Raw genomic sequence first — 15,324 nt, forward strand, 5'->3', positions numbered from 1 at the left:
CATTCAAAACGAAATGAGAAAATGGCGAATGTCATACGTATGAATGGACGCTAAATTATTGCACAAAAGTAATTACAAATCATCGTTGCCACACTAAAATTTTACAAGAATTTTCGACATTTCTGACTTCCGGTATTATAAGCCGTATTCATTATTTGAAGGATAAAGTATTTCATAAAATTTCATGTAATATAACTGCTGATTTAGAACGATTAAAAAAATTTTCTTCTTGAGACATATCAGTCAATTTCAGAAGTTTTTTGACTGCTGTTCATAACCAATGTAGAAAAAGTGAATAACCCTACCGCCAAACATGTGGCAACGTTGATACGGAAATCAGCTGATTGGATATTTGGTGTTGAATGTCATTCATAAGTATTTTCTGTTATTGCATCCTATTGAACATAATTAGTATATTTGGAAATTAAAACTTGGTTAAATAATTTTATAAAATGGCTCAACTAGTTATTTTTCGACAAATGCTGAATAAAACAGTGAAACATCAAATGTGCCGCATGATCACAATTCATCAGTCAGCTAATTACCAAATGCGAAAGGAGGAGGAAACAAGCCGGTCCTTGCAAGAATCTAAAGGGCGAACTGATATATCCACAGATGTAAGGCCCCTAGGTGAAAAAATTAAGGAAAACACAAAAACCGCCAGTTACACAGCGATAATTCTCGCTGGTATTGGGGTGACAGGTGTAATGTTTTATGCAATTTTCAGGGAACTATTTTCAAGTTGTAGTCCGAATAATATATACTCCGATGCTTTAGATCTCGTAAAAGAAGTAAGTACAAAGAATATTAATATATCGAATTTTAAAAGTATTTTAACCATTTAGGATCCACGAGTCCAAGATGCACTGGGTGCTCCCATAAAAGGGTATGGCGAGGAGTCACGTCGTGGCCGCCGTCAACGTGTCGCTCATTCCACTTTCGAAAGAAACGGAGTACTACATGTCCGCATGCAGTTCTATGTGCAAGGTATACGCAACAGAGGAACAGTACACTTGGAGTCACGTCAAGTAATGAAACGTAATAATAATTAATTTACTGTTCCTTAATAACTTTCCTTACAACTAATAGACATCATCGGGGAAAATGGAGTATCGTTATTTATTTATGCAACTTGATTACTACCCTCATACAACTATTATTATTGAAGATAATCGTGCTTATGATCCCAAACCTGCGTCGGCTGATATTCCCCTTGATTCTGGAAATCTAAATTTCACGTCGTTTCAGAATAAATGATAACACATGTTCAGGACATAAAGATGTGCAGATGAAGAATTTTATTAAAGTTCTATATTTTATAAGATACCACATCAATCAGTGTATTCTTATAATTTATCCAAATTTTAGCCAGTAAAGATCTTAAAAAGACAGATTTGTTTATTGTCAAATCGTAGAGTTGTAGACATTTTCTGTAAAAAAATTAAGATCAAAGTGGTTTTGTTATACTCGCCAATGTTTAAGCAATACATTAGCACTTTGTGGATGCAATAATTAAATTAATTCTACTAAAAATTTATAGTTTTTATTAAGTTAAATTATTATTTAAATAGAGTTAATTGTATAATTATTACTTGTGTACAGTAACGCCAATTTCTCGTATTAACAATAGGGGATACTTTTACCCGCATGTTTAATTAGTACATAACCGAAGTTGAGAAATCATCCAAATCAATGCAATCTCGCTGCGGTTCGTGTCAGTAAAGTTTTTTCCATGGTATCACTTCCCAAGCCCGAATTATGTGCTGGCCAAACAAATAGTCTTTAACCTTGTTCATAACATAGAATGATATTCCGAAGAAGGAGGCAAAATATAACCAAAATTGTCCCAGTCGCTCCCAAACACTCAAGTGATATCGTGCTGGCACTTGCATTACATCCAAATCTAATTGTATTCGAAGAGTGTTTCCTGGTTCTTGACGAAAGTAAGTTTCTTGCTCCGAGAGCTGAAAATATGCCGGATTCTTCTTTAGCTGTTCAAGGAGGGGCTGTAATTGGAAATCGCCCAAGGCGACGTGACTACTATTAGAGCTGAGATTCACATGATGGAACTGGGTTTTTATATTGCGTCCCGGAAAAGGACATGTAAACTCTATGTATTGTTTTAGTTTTAGTTCAGCTTTCAGTAATATGGTACCAGAGCTTAATTGCATTCCTGATGGGATAACATTATGATAAGTAAGGAGCGCAGGCGGTGAAAGTGAACATTTGTGCTGTAAACAAGCCAAAAAGTTAAAGCAATTACTAAGTTTTACGTTTGATTATGTACTTTACCTTCAGCTTTGCTTCAAAAAAGATGGCCAAGTCGATGCTTCTGATTCGACCCGGAAGTGATTCTATCTGTTGTTGGAAATGGGCTCGGTCAATTGTGCTATCATGATCAAAATCATCGGTCCAATACTGTAAAGAGTTAGTAACACTGAAATCCACACTGACAAGCAACTTCTGAATCTCTTGCTTACCTTAATTCCTTCACAACTATTGCCATGTTCCATTACGACAGAATTTAGCTGAGGCAAAGTACTGCAAACTACCAAATTAACATCTTGCTTATTATTCATTGCTTCCCCTTCCGTGTCAGCAATTAATATGCTGTGGAATTTGAATTGCAATCGCGGTTGCTCGAAAAGAATGCGTGACTCAGAAATACCAGAATATGGACTAAGTAGCGACACCAGCAACATGGGAATCATTACAGACAATATAATGAAAATGAGCACGATAATGCTTGCGGAAGAGCATAGCGAGTTTTTATAAATTATAGATGTGTTCTTCGTGTGCAAAGGTATGAACTTCATTGTTTTCTACTTTTTTCGACTTCTTTGTTTGATATTAAATTATTAATGTTATAACTGAATCTTATTTTGTTATTAATTTAATTGCAATGCACTTGACGTCACGGACAGACAGGTATAAGGTTTTCATCGTTATAACACTGGAGTTTTAAAGTTTCCTTGGCAACGGTTCGTTGTATACCTAGCGCAAGCAATTGGAATTAATGTCAGAATCTAATTAATAATAATAAAAGTAATTAATTAATAAAGGAGTTCTTACTTTAAATACTTATTTGTTTACTTACGCAAAAAAGATCAGGAAATGATTTCATTTCAATAAAATTTTCAACGTTCTTTGACAATTTCCTTAAATTGACAAAAAGCTAAATGTTTTCAAAATCAAAGATAGATGTCGCTGAACATATTTTTATGATCCTACAGAGGTCACTGCAAAAGGTTAAGATGTCATACTCCACACTCTTTAGCTTAGATACCAACCACCGAAAAGTTTCTTACGCTTTTCACCAAAAATAATACCCAATTTCGAAGAAAAAGGTTTATATCGTAAGAAAGCGGCAGAGAACGTTTATCAGAGAACGTTCTCTGCGTTTATCATACGTTCTCTGAATGCGGATTTCGATGTTACGCTCCTTGGAGAAAGTATCTACAGAGAACGTAAGTGAATTTAGTAAATAATAGATATTTTATACATCATATCTGTTTGCCACTAAACGCCACATATTACGGCAATCTATCTAACATTTTAGTTATACAAGTATATTCCTTAAGTTTTTGTAGCTCTAACGTAGCGATATTATAAAAAAGTCATAAAAATGTGTGAAAATAATCAAATAAAATTATTTAACATTTTTCCTTTAAAAACCGCAAGACACTCTAGCTAACTTTTTGTATTTCACGCAAATAGCACCGTAAAACAGGCGACAGTATATGAAAACAGTTAAAAATATACACACACACATGAGTATGTATGCATGTATTAACACATGTCTGTTTTTGACGAGGGTACTGGGCGTAGCCAAAGAGAAATGCGTAAATGCACAGTTTACAGTTTTTCACAGTTCGCTTTGTCCTCAATGCGAGAAAAGTATTAACATTAGGCCGGGAAACCGCAAGGAAATTCGTCAAATTGCTTGCGAGTATGTTTGCCGAGGCATGTACATATGTATGTATGTACATATGTACCATTTACATATAAATATGTCTGCAGGGAAGGCCTCACGCACATTTCAAAATGCCAACTAATAAGCCTTAAATGATGAAACCGCAAATTATCAATACATTTGATTACAAAAAATGGGTTATAACGGTAAGTTTTTCATATTTTTAGTTTTCTGACTTTGTGACAGCTTGCAAAGAAATACTTATATAAATATCATTGCTCATGTCGTTGCTTGCATTCAAATATTGCAGCATTTTTTCTATATTTCGAGCAGAAAATAAACGCTTATCTTGTCATATCATAAATGTACATATACCACAGAGCTATGTACATATGTATGTATATACCCCATACATACGTATGTTTGTGCGTGTGCCTGTTTGCATTTGAAGTCCACTAATGTCCAGCACGCCAGCTTGCCCGCCGCAGCGATATGCACAAAACGCTATCCTTAGAGACGAGACACCGACGTTGTTGTTGTATATGTTATTTCATGGAAGCTTGTTCATGTCCACCAAAACAGGTGTTGGACGCCTCAGGAGCTATGGCCAAGCATAACAGCACGGCAGCAGGGAATCGCTTTGCGTATTTTACTTTTTGTGGAAAACTGTTAAAAAATTATTTTAAAAAATATCCGCTATGTTTTAAATATTTACAACTAAATATTCACAATGTACGCGCACAACTTTGAACGGATAACAAACTGTCAAAACTGTTCGCCATTTTATGTGTTGGCTGGACTTTGCAGGTGCGTCGCTCCTAGTCCAGCGGGAAATCGGAACTTGTCACGAGTCACGAGTGGTTTTTCTGTGTGTTTTGTGGATTTCTCTGCCTGTACATAATCTAAACTTTTTCCGCGGTTTTTTTTGTGCGAAATTGTTGCAAATTTTTGACAGTATCGCCAAAGCACGCATTTTGTGTGAGGTTATGTGTAAGCATAAACAGTTTTATAGTTGATTTTAACACTTTTATTTTTATCACTTTCATTAAACGTTTAGCTAATTTTTCTAACAAGATTGTCTAGTAACAAATTTACGTCACTGTTGACAGTCATAACTTCGAAGTTGTATATAACTTCGTCTTGGAACCAGTATTAACGGCAACAGCAATGTCAGACTCGAAATCCTACGCAGAATAACTCTCGCCAAAAGGCTCTACTTCGGACTAAGTAGGCAATTGAGAAGTAAAGTCCTCACTCGTCGGACAAAGACCAAACTCTATAAGTCACTCATTATTCCCGCCCTTCTATATGGTGCAGAGGCATGGACGATGGCACAATCTAATGAGATGACGTTACGAGTTTTCGAGGGAAAGGTTATGGTCCTTTGCGCATTTTTAACGGCGAGTATCCCATTCCATGGAACGATGAGCTGTATGAGAAATATGACAACGATTGACATAGTTCAGCGAATCAAAAAACAGCGGCTACGCTGGCTAGGTCTTGTCATCCGAATGAACGAAAACACTCTCTGAAAGTATTAGACCGACAGTACCGACCGGGGATAGCAGATGAAAAGGAAGACCTTCACGCCGCTGGACCGACCAGATGGAGAAGAACCTGTCTTCACTTGGAAACTCGATCCGGCGCCAAGCAGTGAAAAGAAAGAACTACTGGCGCGCTGTTGAAAACTCGGCTATAGCCACCTAAGCGGTGTCTAGGCCTGTAAAGAAGAAGAAGTACGAGTATCGCAAAAAAGAATTTCGCTTCTAAAACTTAAACAAAAATGTGTTGAATCAAAAGTTAAGATATGTTGAGAGTCTATACTATCTCTTCAAAGATAAGGCAATAATTCTCCAACACAACTTTCTCTAAGCTTTCTGTAAAGATGCTCGTCAAGCATGGAGATTCGGATGTGAATAAGGACCAATAACTATATGTTTAGTTGATTGCTCTGCTCTTTAATTGATAGTTTTGTTATCGCCTCTAATTGCAAACTGAATTATGTTTATTGACTGTCTAAAGCTTTAGCGAGAATTGCCAAACTTATGCCCCTAATTGGCTTAAAATTATCTCCCCCTCACTCTATTATGCGCCAAACAGTTTCCTATACCCCAGAGTAGAGTAGGGTAGAGTTGTAGCGCAAAGCCTCCGAGTTCCTAAAATTATCATTATCTTTATTATAACAGCAAAGCTACTTCGTCACTAAATATGATCATTACGAAATGTCAACAAAGAAATCGGCAACATCCGGTGTCGCTTAGAACGAAGACAACCTAATAAAACTCAACTGTTCTTCACAATTGCTTGAAGAACCAAAAGTGCTCTCACACAAATGAATACATACCATGTATGCATGTGTGTGAGTATTTGCGGTATGTTTGCATGTGTGCGCAAGCAGAAAAATGGCGGCAAAAATGGCTCCCATGTCTTTCATTAAAACTTTCGCCAAATTATCGGGTAACATATGGACGCTGTCACACACACCCAACGAAGCAAACCCAAAAACCAATCCTTTGCGGCTTAGAAGCATCCGACAACCGGCAGATGACGTTGGTGTTGGGGGTGATGGCGTTCATAAGGCAGCGGAGCTGTCTAACGACGACATTGTCGTTCACTTCATCATCGTTCATGCCTGTCAGTCTGCTGCAGTGTATAAATGAACAGCGAGACCACGAGACTGCGATTGCATGAGGCGGGGGAGTGGCGAAGTGCTGGATTCTAAATGAAGATGAAAATGTCGTCGCGCTGTTTGGGTGGCGTTCGGCCAAACTGCTGCCAATATGGGGGTCGAGATGAAGTGGCTGCAGCAGTCATCTGCGTCTACAAGCGTAGATATCTTCGCTCACCTTAATTATGTGATTTCCTTTGAGAGCGGAAATGAAAAATTTCCCCTTTTTACAATGCGAATGCTGTGTGGGTGGGTAGCTGGCACAGGGTGAAGAATGGGTAGTGGGTAAGAAGGGTGGCTGTGTGGCGTGTTGAAATATTGCGGCAGCCTTCGATGCTGTAAGTATGTATGCCAGCGCTTTGTTGGGTTTTTGTTTGATACCTTGCTCGTTCTCAGGGGAAATGCGGTTTTTTACGCAGAACTGAGTTTGCGCGATTTCAGTGGTCGGAAATGCGTTAAGGGGTGTTTGTGGAGCAGCGGAATGAAGCATGGACAGATAATAGCATTTACTTACAAGACAGTGAAACGCATTAGAACTGTGAGAAAAAATCTGCAAGAAAAAATTATTGCAAATACCTTAATCTGATTGATTTATGATCGGAACTCTGTCATCTATCGCTTTAGAACTTCAAACATTTTTTTTCACTAAATAACCCAATTTTTTCTTTATTAAGAGTAATTCAATGCATTGTCGATCCTGAAAACACTGAGCGAAATACTTTTCTCAATAATATCCCCACTGTGCAGAGTTTGTATTGTCTTCTCCATATTTTGTTGTACAAGCATGTAAATACATATGTACATGCATAATAAGTATGTATGTATGTATATGCATATAACGCGCCAGCATCCGCCAATATATCGAACTGGTGTTGACACCAATTGTACTCTTTCAAGCACTTCCGGGGTCCCACTACACCGTTCACAAGCCATACAAATTTATGTGGATCCTTACGCGATTGACAATGTGGCACATCCCAGGTCGGCCATTCCACGACTAACTCCGAGCATAACTAACATACACTCACGGTGAAAAAGAAGCGTCGCCTTCCGCGCGCCAGAGTCTGTGTTTGTGGCGCGTTCACTCCTAACGACTAAGCGCCCTCACTACCGTTAGCAAATTTCAGCGACACAGCCAATATTTTTCCACTTCTCTTGCAGCTTTCTCTGGAACTGTCCTTGCTGTTGCCGATTCCGCGTCCTTACTACATTTCCTTGCTTCTCAGTTTTTTGCTTTTGCTTTCGTTTTTGGTTTTGTTTCTCGCAGTTGTCGTCGTCACTGCGGTGTGCTTGTGAAAATTTGCCACTTCAACAGCTCTTTTGTGGCGCATGGCGCACACCAACAACGGCCACATCAGCGCCGCGCAGCAACATCAAGCATTGCCAGCAATGTGCTGCAGCATCAAGCATTCAACATCGGTGGCACGTACAATTTGCGTTAATGTGTTGGCGGCACTGCTGAATGGCAAATGGCAACGACGTTGACGATGGCCGCTGCGAGGGCAGTGCTGGTGGTGGGGGGCCGCCGTGTTGGCAGTCCGCCATGTCAATGCGGCATTCGAGAGTTGTGGAAATCTCTATATATGCGCTACATATGTATGTATGTATTTGTGTATGTATGTATGTACACCTGTAGACTTGGACAAAGCGGAGCGTTGCACGGGCAGCAGAGATGTCTGGGTTGGGACAGTATGCTTTGGCGCTCGAGTATGATATGAAAATTGTGAAAAAGGATATAAACGGCTGCTGACGCGCATAGAATATCAAATACGCGCCACTACATAGCCTCTGCTTCTATCTAATATATGGAAAGCAGCCGCCTGGGGTTGGCGACACCCTTATGTAGACTTTATGCTTGCGTTCAAAAGTACATAAACTGGCAAATGGTGGAAAAAGTGGTAGAATGGCTGGGGAGAAGTACACTGTGTTAACGCAAGAGATAGTGGAAAACATAAAGAATTCTGCTCGAAACATAAAAAAGTCGCGTAGTGGACGACGAACGGAATATCGATTTTTATGCACCAATCGTGGCATTTGCTTAAAGTTTCACGGGATCGAAGTTGGTGCAAAATTTAAGGTAAAAAGTAAATAGGCACGCATAAGTAACTGAAGAATTCGATATTTATATATCCCATTAAATTTTCACCTTCCCGTTAATATTTAAAGCAAATATAATTATAGAATTCGGCTGTGTGTTGAATTAATCGTACTATAGTTCCACACATTCGTATAAATTGGGTAGTCGAAAAAGTCTTTTCGTATTTCTAATCAAACTTCAGCTTATTCTTTTTATTTATACTGATAAATAAACAAACAAATATTTACCATTGTGGTCGATCAATTGTTGTCATTTTTCCGCTTGAGACATTTTTCCATCAGTGTAAAATTTTTCTGGTTTCTCGGCGAAAATCTGCGACAAGTAATTTTCACAGGCTTCTTTTGAAGCCAACCTTACTCCATTAAGAGAGTTCTGCTTTGACCGATACAAATGGTAGTCCTATCTTCCCAGCCAAGCTCTTCCAGTTTTTTGCCGAGTCATCAAAGATGTGTGTGGTCTAGCGTTGTCCTGATGAAAGACGAAGCCCTTTCCTTCGATCAGTTCTGGTCGTTTTTTTCGATTGCTAGCTTCAATCTCATTAGTTGTTGATAGTAAAATGTAGAATCAATCGTTCGACCAGGCTGGTGGAGCTCATAGTGGATGATTCCTTTCCAATCTCACCAAACGCTCAGCATAACCTTTCTACGCGTCAATCCTGGCCTTGCGACTACTTGTTGTTTGTTTCACCACGTTTGAGCCAAGATCTTTTTCGCACATTATTGTCGTATTTGACCCACTTTTCGTCTCTTGTTACCATTCGCTTCAGAAATGGTTCGATTTCATTTCGTTTCAGCAAAGAATCGCAGATTTTAATTCGGCCCAATACATTTTTCACAGACAATTCATGTGGTACCACATCACATGGAGCTTCTTTTTGTAGTCAGCCTTTTTTAAATGGTTCAAAACTGTTTGATGATGAATTTTAAGTTCCTTAGCGATGTCATGGCTGCTTATGTGACGGTCCTGGTCAATCTTTTCCATAATTTCATCGACTTTTTCAACGATAGGTCGACCAGAGGGAGGTGCATCTTTCCAGAACAGAAACAAGCGATCCATTGTTGTACTACACGAACTGATACAGCTTGTACATAGCTTGGCAGCCTACCCTTTTTATACAAAAATTTAAAAATATGGTGAATTTCTTCATTATTTTCACTCATTTTTGAACAATTGTAACTTTTTTTCAACTTCCCAGAGTTTAATTTTTTTGGTATAACACATTGAGATTTCTGGAGATATACGACTGCAACGACAAAATACGAAAATACTTTTTAGACTACCCAATATATATGTACACACATGCATACATATGATATGTGTTTTATATGATTATTATTAACAAAATACAATTTCTCGGTTCATCAATCTCACTTTTTCATATTATTTGTTTCAATGTTTCCAACATATGTGTGTGTGAAGGGTTTGTATTTACATATGTGATATTGGAAGACATTTTTCGTTCAGTTAATGGGTCTATTTGTGTTAAATATTCGTGTGACATTTGATATGGTGCATTTGACAGACTAAATAATTGGTAACTACAGTTATATTTTTGACATGTGTTAATAAAATAGTTTGTTTGTTTTTCGTGACATGTCAACCACGATTGTCAAGTTTGGCTCATGTTTTTATCATCTCACGCGATTCCACTGAAATTTACTTTTATTGAGTACAAAATTAAAATATTCCATAAATGAGCCAAAATATATTGTATATGTGTCTTTAGCTTATCTACTTTTGACATAATATTAAAATTTGATTGCTTCTCGTCTCTAGCTGGTAGAGAGGTAGATGGGGTGGATGCCTGGCGAGGCAGCTAGGTCTTTGGGGTATATACGACGATTTCTTACACTAAAAGCCAAAATTAAAAACAAATATTTCTTTGCGTACTAAATAATGTCCCAAAATTACACATTACATAAGTACATATATGTATGTATGTATCTGTATTTCACACATGCGGCGCGACTATTTTGATGTCAAAAAATTATAAACATACACCGTTATATTTATTTATTTAAAGGCCCGCGTTATTTGGCGATCGTTTAATCGGCCACCTTGAAGAGGCTTTTATAGCACTTCTTGCTCATATGTATGTTTGTTTGTATGAGGCTGCTTGATCCTAGCTCAATGCCGCAAGCGCTGTTGGCGGGGGTGTGCTTGTTCAAAGGCCGCGGCGGTTTTAGTGTCTGAGTGTAGTCGTCATAAAAATCTCACTCCATTCCCTGGCGTTTTATATTCTATGTGGCCAGCATTTATTGTAATACAACAAAGGCGATAATACGAGCCTTGCCACACGCGTGCGACACACTAACACGCTTGCAAATGGTTGCCGGCGCTGCGGGTTGCAAATCGTTAACATCAAATTGTAATCCAAAATTAAATTCAAATTTCTCTAAAGTGTATGTATACATACATATACAGTCACACATGCACCGCTTGCTTGTATGCGTTGTACTTCAGCTCTTATCAAATGAATGTTGGCCGCCAGAGATGCTTATGTAGGCAATGAAGTTCAAATTCCCGATGTTTTTAACGATACTAAAAAGCCGTTTAACATAATAAAAGGTTGTAGGCCAAGTTATTGCCGCCTAGCCAATATATAGTATGCTGCAGCAATGCAATGAGTGTGATAGCTAATAATCGTGTGGCAAGTGACTTTGTGGTGGCCAGCGGCTGTGTTGTTAACGACACAGTCAGCGTCAACACCGTAATTCCAGTTGAATTGTGTGACTGACAGTTGCTCGCTAAGCCGCTTGTTGTTTTTGTAGTGTTAATGAGAAGAATATATGAAGAAATTCATATATTCATATGACTTTTACCACACGCTCGACAGACCGTTGAGGATCCCCACCTCCCGCGGATACACAAAGTTTCCAAACGTGAAAATTTAATGACTCTGTTAAAATTAAGGCCATTCGACATGGGTTTTGGAAGGCAGATATGTGGTGGCGTCATTTATTGGTAGTAAAAAGTCGCTTTGAATTATTCAAAAGTTTATTTTTAACGACAAATACATTCAATACAAAAACAACTTTTTAATATTTTGGAATTTTGGGTTAAATATCATCGACATAGCGTAAAATTAGGTTTTAGTTATCATCATTGCATAAATGCAACGAGAGCATCATCAAAATTGTTAGTAAAGGAAACAACGAGCCAATAATATAAAATACAGTTCAGTGAATAGTTGTCATTGGGAATCAAGAAAAAACCAGAAAGTGTCAGATAAGTCGAATGAACTGTCTGTTCTTTTTTCTGCAAAAAAATATATTTTTGGTGAGAGAGTTTGCGGCACCTGATTTGCTCACAATATCAATCAAAGTGTGTTTGATGAATCCATTTAAAAGTTTGAGAGCCTCGGGTATAAATCGTTCTATCTTTTAAGTTGAATCAACCTGAACACACGGTGCTAGGGTTTCCAAAATCTGTTCAGTTGTATAGGAGTTAACCCCGAAGGAAACTAGATACCTAAGTTTAGCTTGAACAGGGTATATTAAGTTTCCCACAAATCTTGTAACATCCAAAAAGGAAACAACGGGGACCCAATAAAGTATATAGTATATATTTATATATAAATGTTCAGGCGAGTCGATTTAGCCATGTCTGTCTGACCGTCTGTATATACGCGAAGTAGCCAACCCCCCCAGTATTTTCAGATATCGATCTGAAATTTTACATACATCGTTTCTGCCCAAGAAACTGTTCGTTTGTCGAAACTACCGATATCGGATCATTATAGCTTGTAGCTGCCAAGCAAACTGAACGTTCGAAATTAAGTTTTTGAAAACTTTTTTTTTATTGGTTATCGTCTTGAAGCACATACTATCATCCAAGGCAAAGCAATATTATCTTTACAAACTGTTCAGATCGGATTACCCTAACATATAGGGTTTGACCGGGAAGTAATAGGACTGAGTCGATTTAACAAAATTTATTGAACCAATCGTTACAATTATTTAAAAAATTTCAAAATATCCTCTTTCTGCGTCTATGCAGCACTGCCAGCGTGATTTCTAAGCATTGAAGGCGTCACGGAAGGCAATCTCCGGAATAGCCTCGTCCCGTCTCTAGCTGTCGTCTTAAAATGTGTGCCTTTCATCGGCCTTTTCAAGCATGGAAACGAAAAAAGGCCGGGGCCCATATCTGGGCTGTTGGGCGGATGCGGAATCGTTGGGATGCTGGCCTTCGTTAGGTAGTTGTTCACAAGAAAAGCTGTGTGAGCCGGGGCGTTGACGTGGTGCAACTTCCAATCGGCTGCGAAGTCCGACTTCCACGTAAATTTGGCATTGACGGTTTGCCCAGAAGGAACCAATTCATGGTGTACCAAACAAAATCGAATTCTGTATAGAAACTTTTTTATTTGTTAAGTATATTTATATAATGTTTTTTTCATATTTTAACATTTGGCGCTCATATCGCAAAAGTATTGGGTCTAGTTATGGCTTTACGGTTCTTGATAGATTAGATACTGATAGAGACCGATTAATTGGTAAACAAATAAAAAATGTAACTAATAAATGGTTAAATCAATCAAATATTAAAAAAAATTAATATTTTCGCAATGTTAAATTTTTCCCAAAATATTGATGAACATTTTTCCCACAATGATTTTCACACTTTCAACACGATCCCAAAGGAATTGAAATTATATCTGCATACGATGCTTCATATGAAGGATAACTGTTTTACCGCCTCCCATATACCCAAATCTCATCACTGCTTAAATTTTCGTGAGAAAAGTTTCGTGCACTTGTTCCCCCGCATACGCCCACAGCAAGTGCACAAAGGTGGCAAAGACCAACTACCGAGCACAGGTCATAAATTTTTTCGGAAACATTTCAATTTGTGGCAGTGCGACCGCATTAATTTTATGCCCATACGAGTGTGTCAATGGCCATTAATTCTCGCCCTCAATTGATTGAATTGAAATGTTCCGCTTTGAATCAAAGCCCAAGCCGGTGTGTCAATGCCAGTGACAAGCAATGTGAGGAGAGAACGACCCACCCCAGCAAACAAAGTGCTCATGTATTGATTTGTCATTAATGTCGTCATACAACACCCTACACACATGATTAGTATGCTTGTGTGAATGTGCAGTGGCAAATACAAAAATAAATATGTGCCCAAGCATTTGCTGCGAATCCCGGTGGATTAAGCGCACTCGTGTGGCAATATCAATAATTGCGCAAACAAGTGTAATATGCCGATGAGGGGGAGGAGGAGGCAATTGATATATTGCGAAAAATTTGCAATACCGTTAACTAATAAATTACAAAGACAATGATATTCTAATAAGTGCTTTAGTTCACTTGCTTTAACTTACAGATTCCGTCTGCTCTGCAACCCTTTTCAAGTTGAATCCTTTCGGAACTGTCAAAAAGTCGACATTCCGCGTCATAATTGATTGTCATAATTTTTAAGAGATTAATTTACATTCTCTTGCCAATGCATCACACGAAGCCAACTGGTGGCAGACGAAAATAGTTCTTTAATTATCATAATCCCTCCCCGCAGTCCAATCGGCCACGACTACGCTTGTTTGTGTCCTCTCGTGCATACTTCGAGTACGACCAAGTTTTTTGGCAGTTCAAGTAAAAATTAAAGATAATTACGTTTTAATCATCTTTATTGCGCTTTTTACAACTTTTAAACAAATTGCGGTTACTACGCTTAGCTCCTGTCCCTGTCCCGTCTGACTGGCTGTCATATGCCGCAAATTTCCTGGCATCTCATCATGGCAATCATCCCTCAATTAGGGGATGGAACACCGCATTGAAAAGTAACGAAAAGTTTCACCACTTAACCGCAAATTAGAATGCTTGTATGAGAGTTGAACGAGTATGGCACACTGAGCGTGCTTAACCTAACTTTTTATGAATTGCCAATAATGGATATAAAAATAAGCAATGTGGTAAATAAGGTGACTGAAATTGCGATAGGTTTAGAATATCATACTTATTTTTTTTTTTTTAATTTATAACGAACATTAATGAACCAAATATATACCATTTTGGTCCACCACTTTTTGCCATTTTTTCGCTAGAGACATTATTCCATCAGTGCAAAAATTTTCTGGTTTCTCGGCGAAAAACTGCGACAAGTAATTTTCGCAGGCTTCTCTTTAAGTCAACTATACTTCATTAAGTTAGTTCTACATTGAGTGAAATAAATGGTAGTCCGATGGTGAAAGGTCAGAGCTATATGGTGGATGCATCAAAATTTCCCAGCGAAGCTCTCTCAGTTTTTGCCGAGTCATTAAAGAGGCGTATGGTCTAGCGTTGTCCTGATGGAAGACGAAGCCCTTTCTGTTGTTCACTTCTGGCCGTGTTTTTAGATTGCTTGCTCAAATTTCATCAGTTCTTGGCAGTAAAATGTAGAATTAATCGTTCGACCAGGCTGGAGCAGCTGATAGTGGATGATTCCTTTCCAATTCCACCAAACACTCAGCATAACCTTTCTACGCGTCAATCCTGGCTTTGCAACCATTTGTTTAGCTCCATCTCACTTGGACTATGATCTTTTCCGCACACTATTATCGGATTTGATCCACTTTTCATCTCCTGCTACCATTCGTGTCAGAAATGGTTCGATTTCATTTATTTTCAGCAAAGAATCGCAGATTTTAATTCGGTGCATTACATT

General features: G+C 38.3%; 2 protein-coding genes across 2 annotated transcripts; one reads left to right on the forward strand and one right to left on the reverse strand.

Moving 5' to 3' along the window:
- Nucleotides 1-365: 365 nt before the first annotated feature.
- LOC120769329 (mitochondrial import inner membrane translocase subunit Tim21) lies at nt 366-1,389 on the forward strand. Its single transcript, XM_040096285.1, has 3 exons — nt 366-791; nt 846-1,028; nt 1,090-1,389. Exons 1-3 carry the CDS (start codon nt 453-455, stop codon nt 1,255-1,257), a joined length of 690 nt encoding a protein of 229 aa, XP_039952219.1. The 5' UTR covers nt 366-452; the 3' UTR covers nt 1,258-1,389.
- Nucleotides 1,390-1,620: 231 nt separating this feature from the next.
- On the reverse strand, nt 1,621-2,999 carry LOC120769328. The gene is made up of 3 exons (XM_040096284.1): nt 2,481-2,999; nt 2,293-2,418; nt 1,621-2,231 (listed from the first exon to the last, which is right to left on the reverse strand). Exons 1-3 carry the CDS (start codon nt 2,814-2,816, stop codon nt 1,716-1,718), a joined length of 978 nt encoding a protein of 325 aa, XP_039952218.1. The 5' UTR covers nt 2,817-2,999; the 3' UTR covers nt 1,621-1,715.
- Between the last annotated feature and the right edge of the window lie 12,325 nt (nt 3,000-15,324).

The sequence above is a fragment of the Bactrocera tryoni genome, chromosome 2, assembly GCF_016617805.1.
Source record: "Bactrocera tryoni isolate S06 chromosome 2, CSIRO_BtryS06_freeze2, whole genome shotgun sequence".
In the NCBI taxonomy this organism is placed as follows: domain Eukaryota; kingdom Metazoa; phylum Arthropoda; class Insecta; order Diptera; family Tephritidae; genus Bactrocera; species Bactrocera tryoni.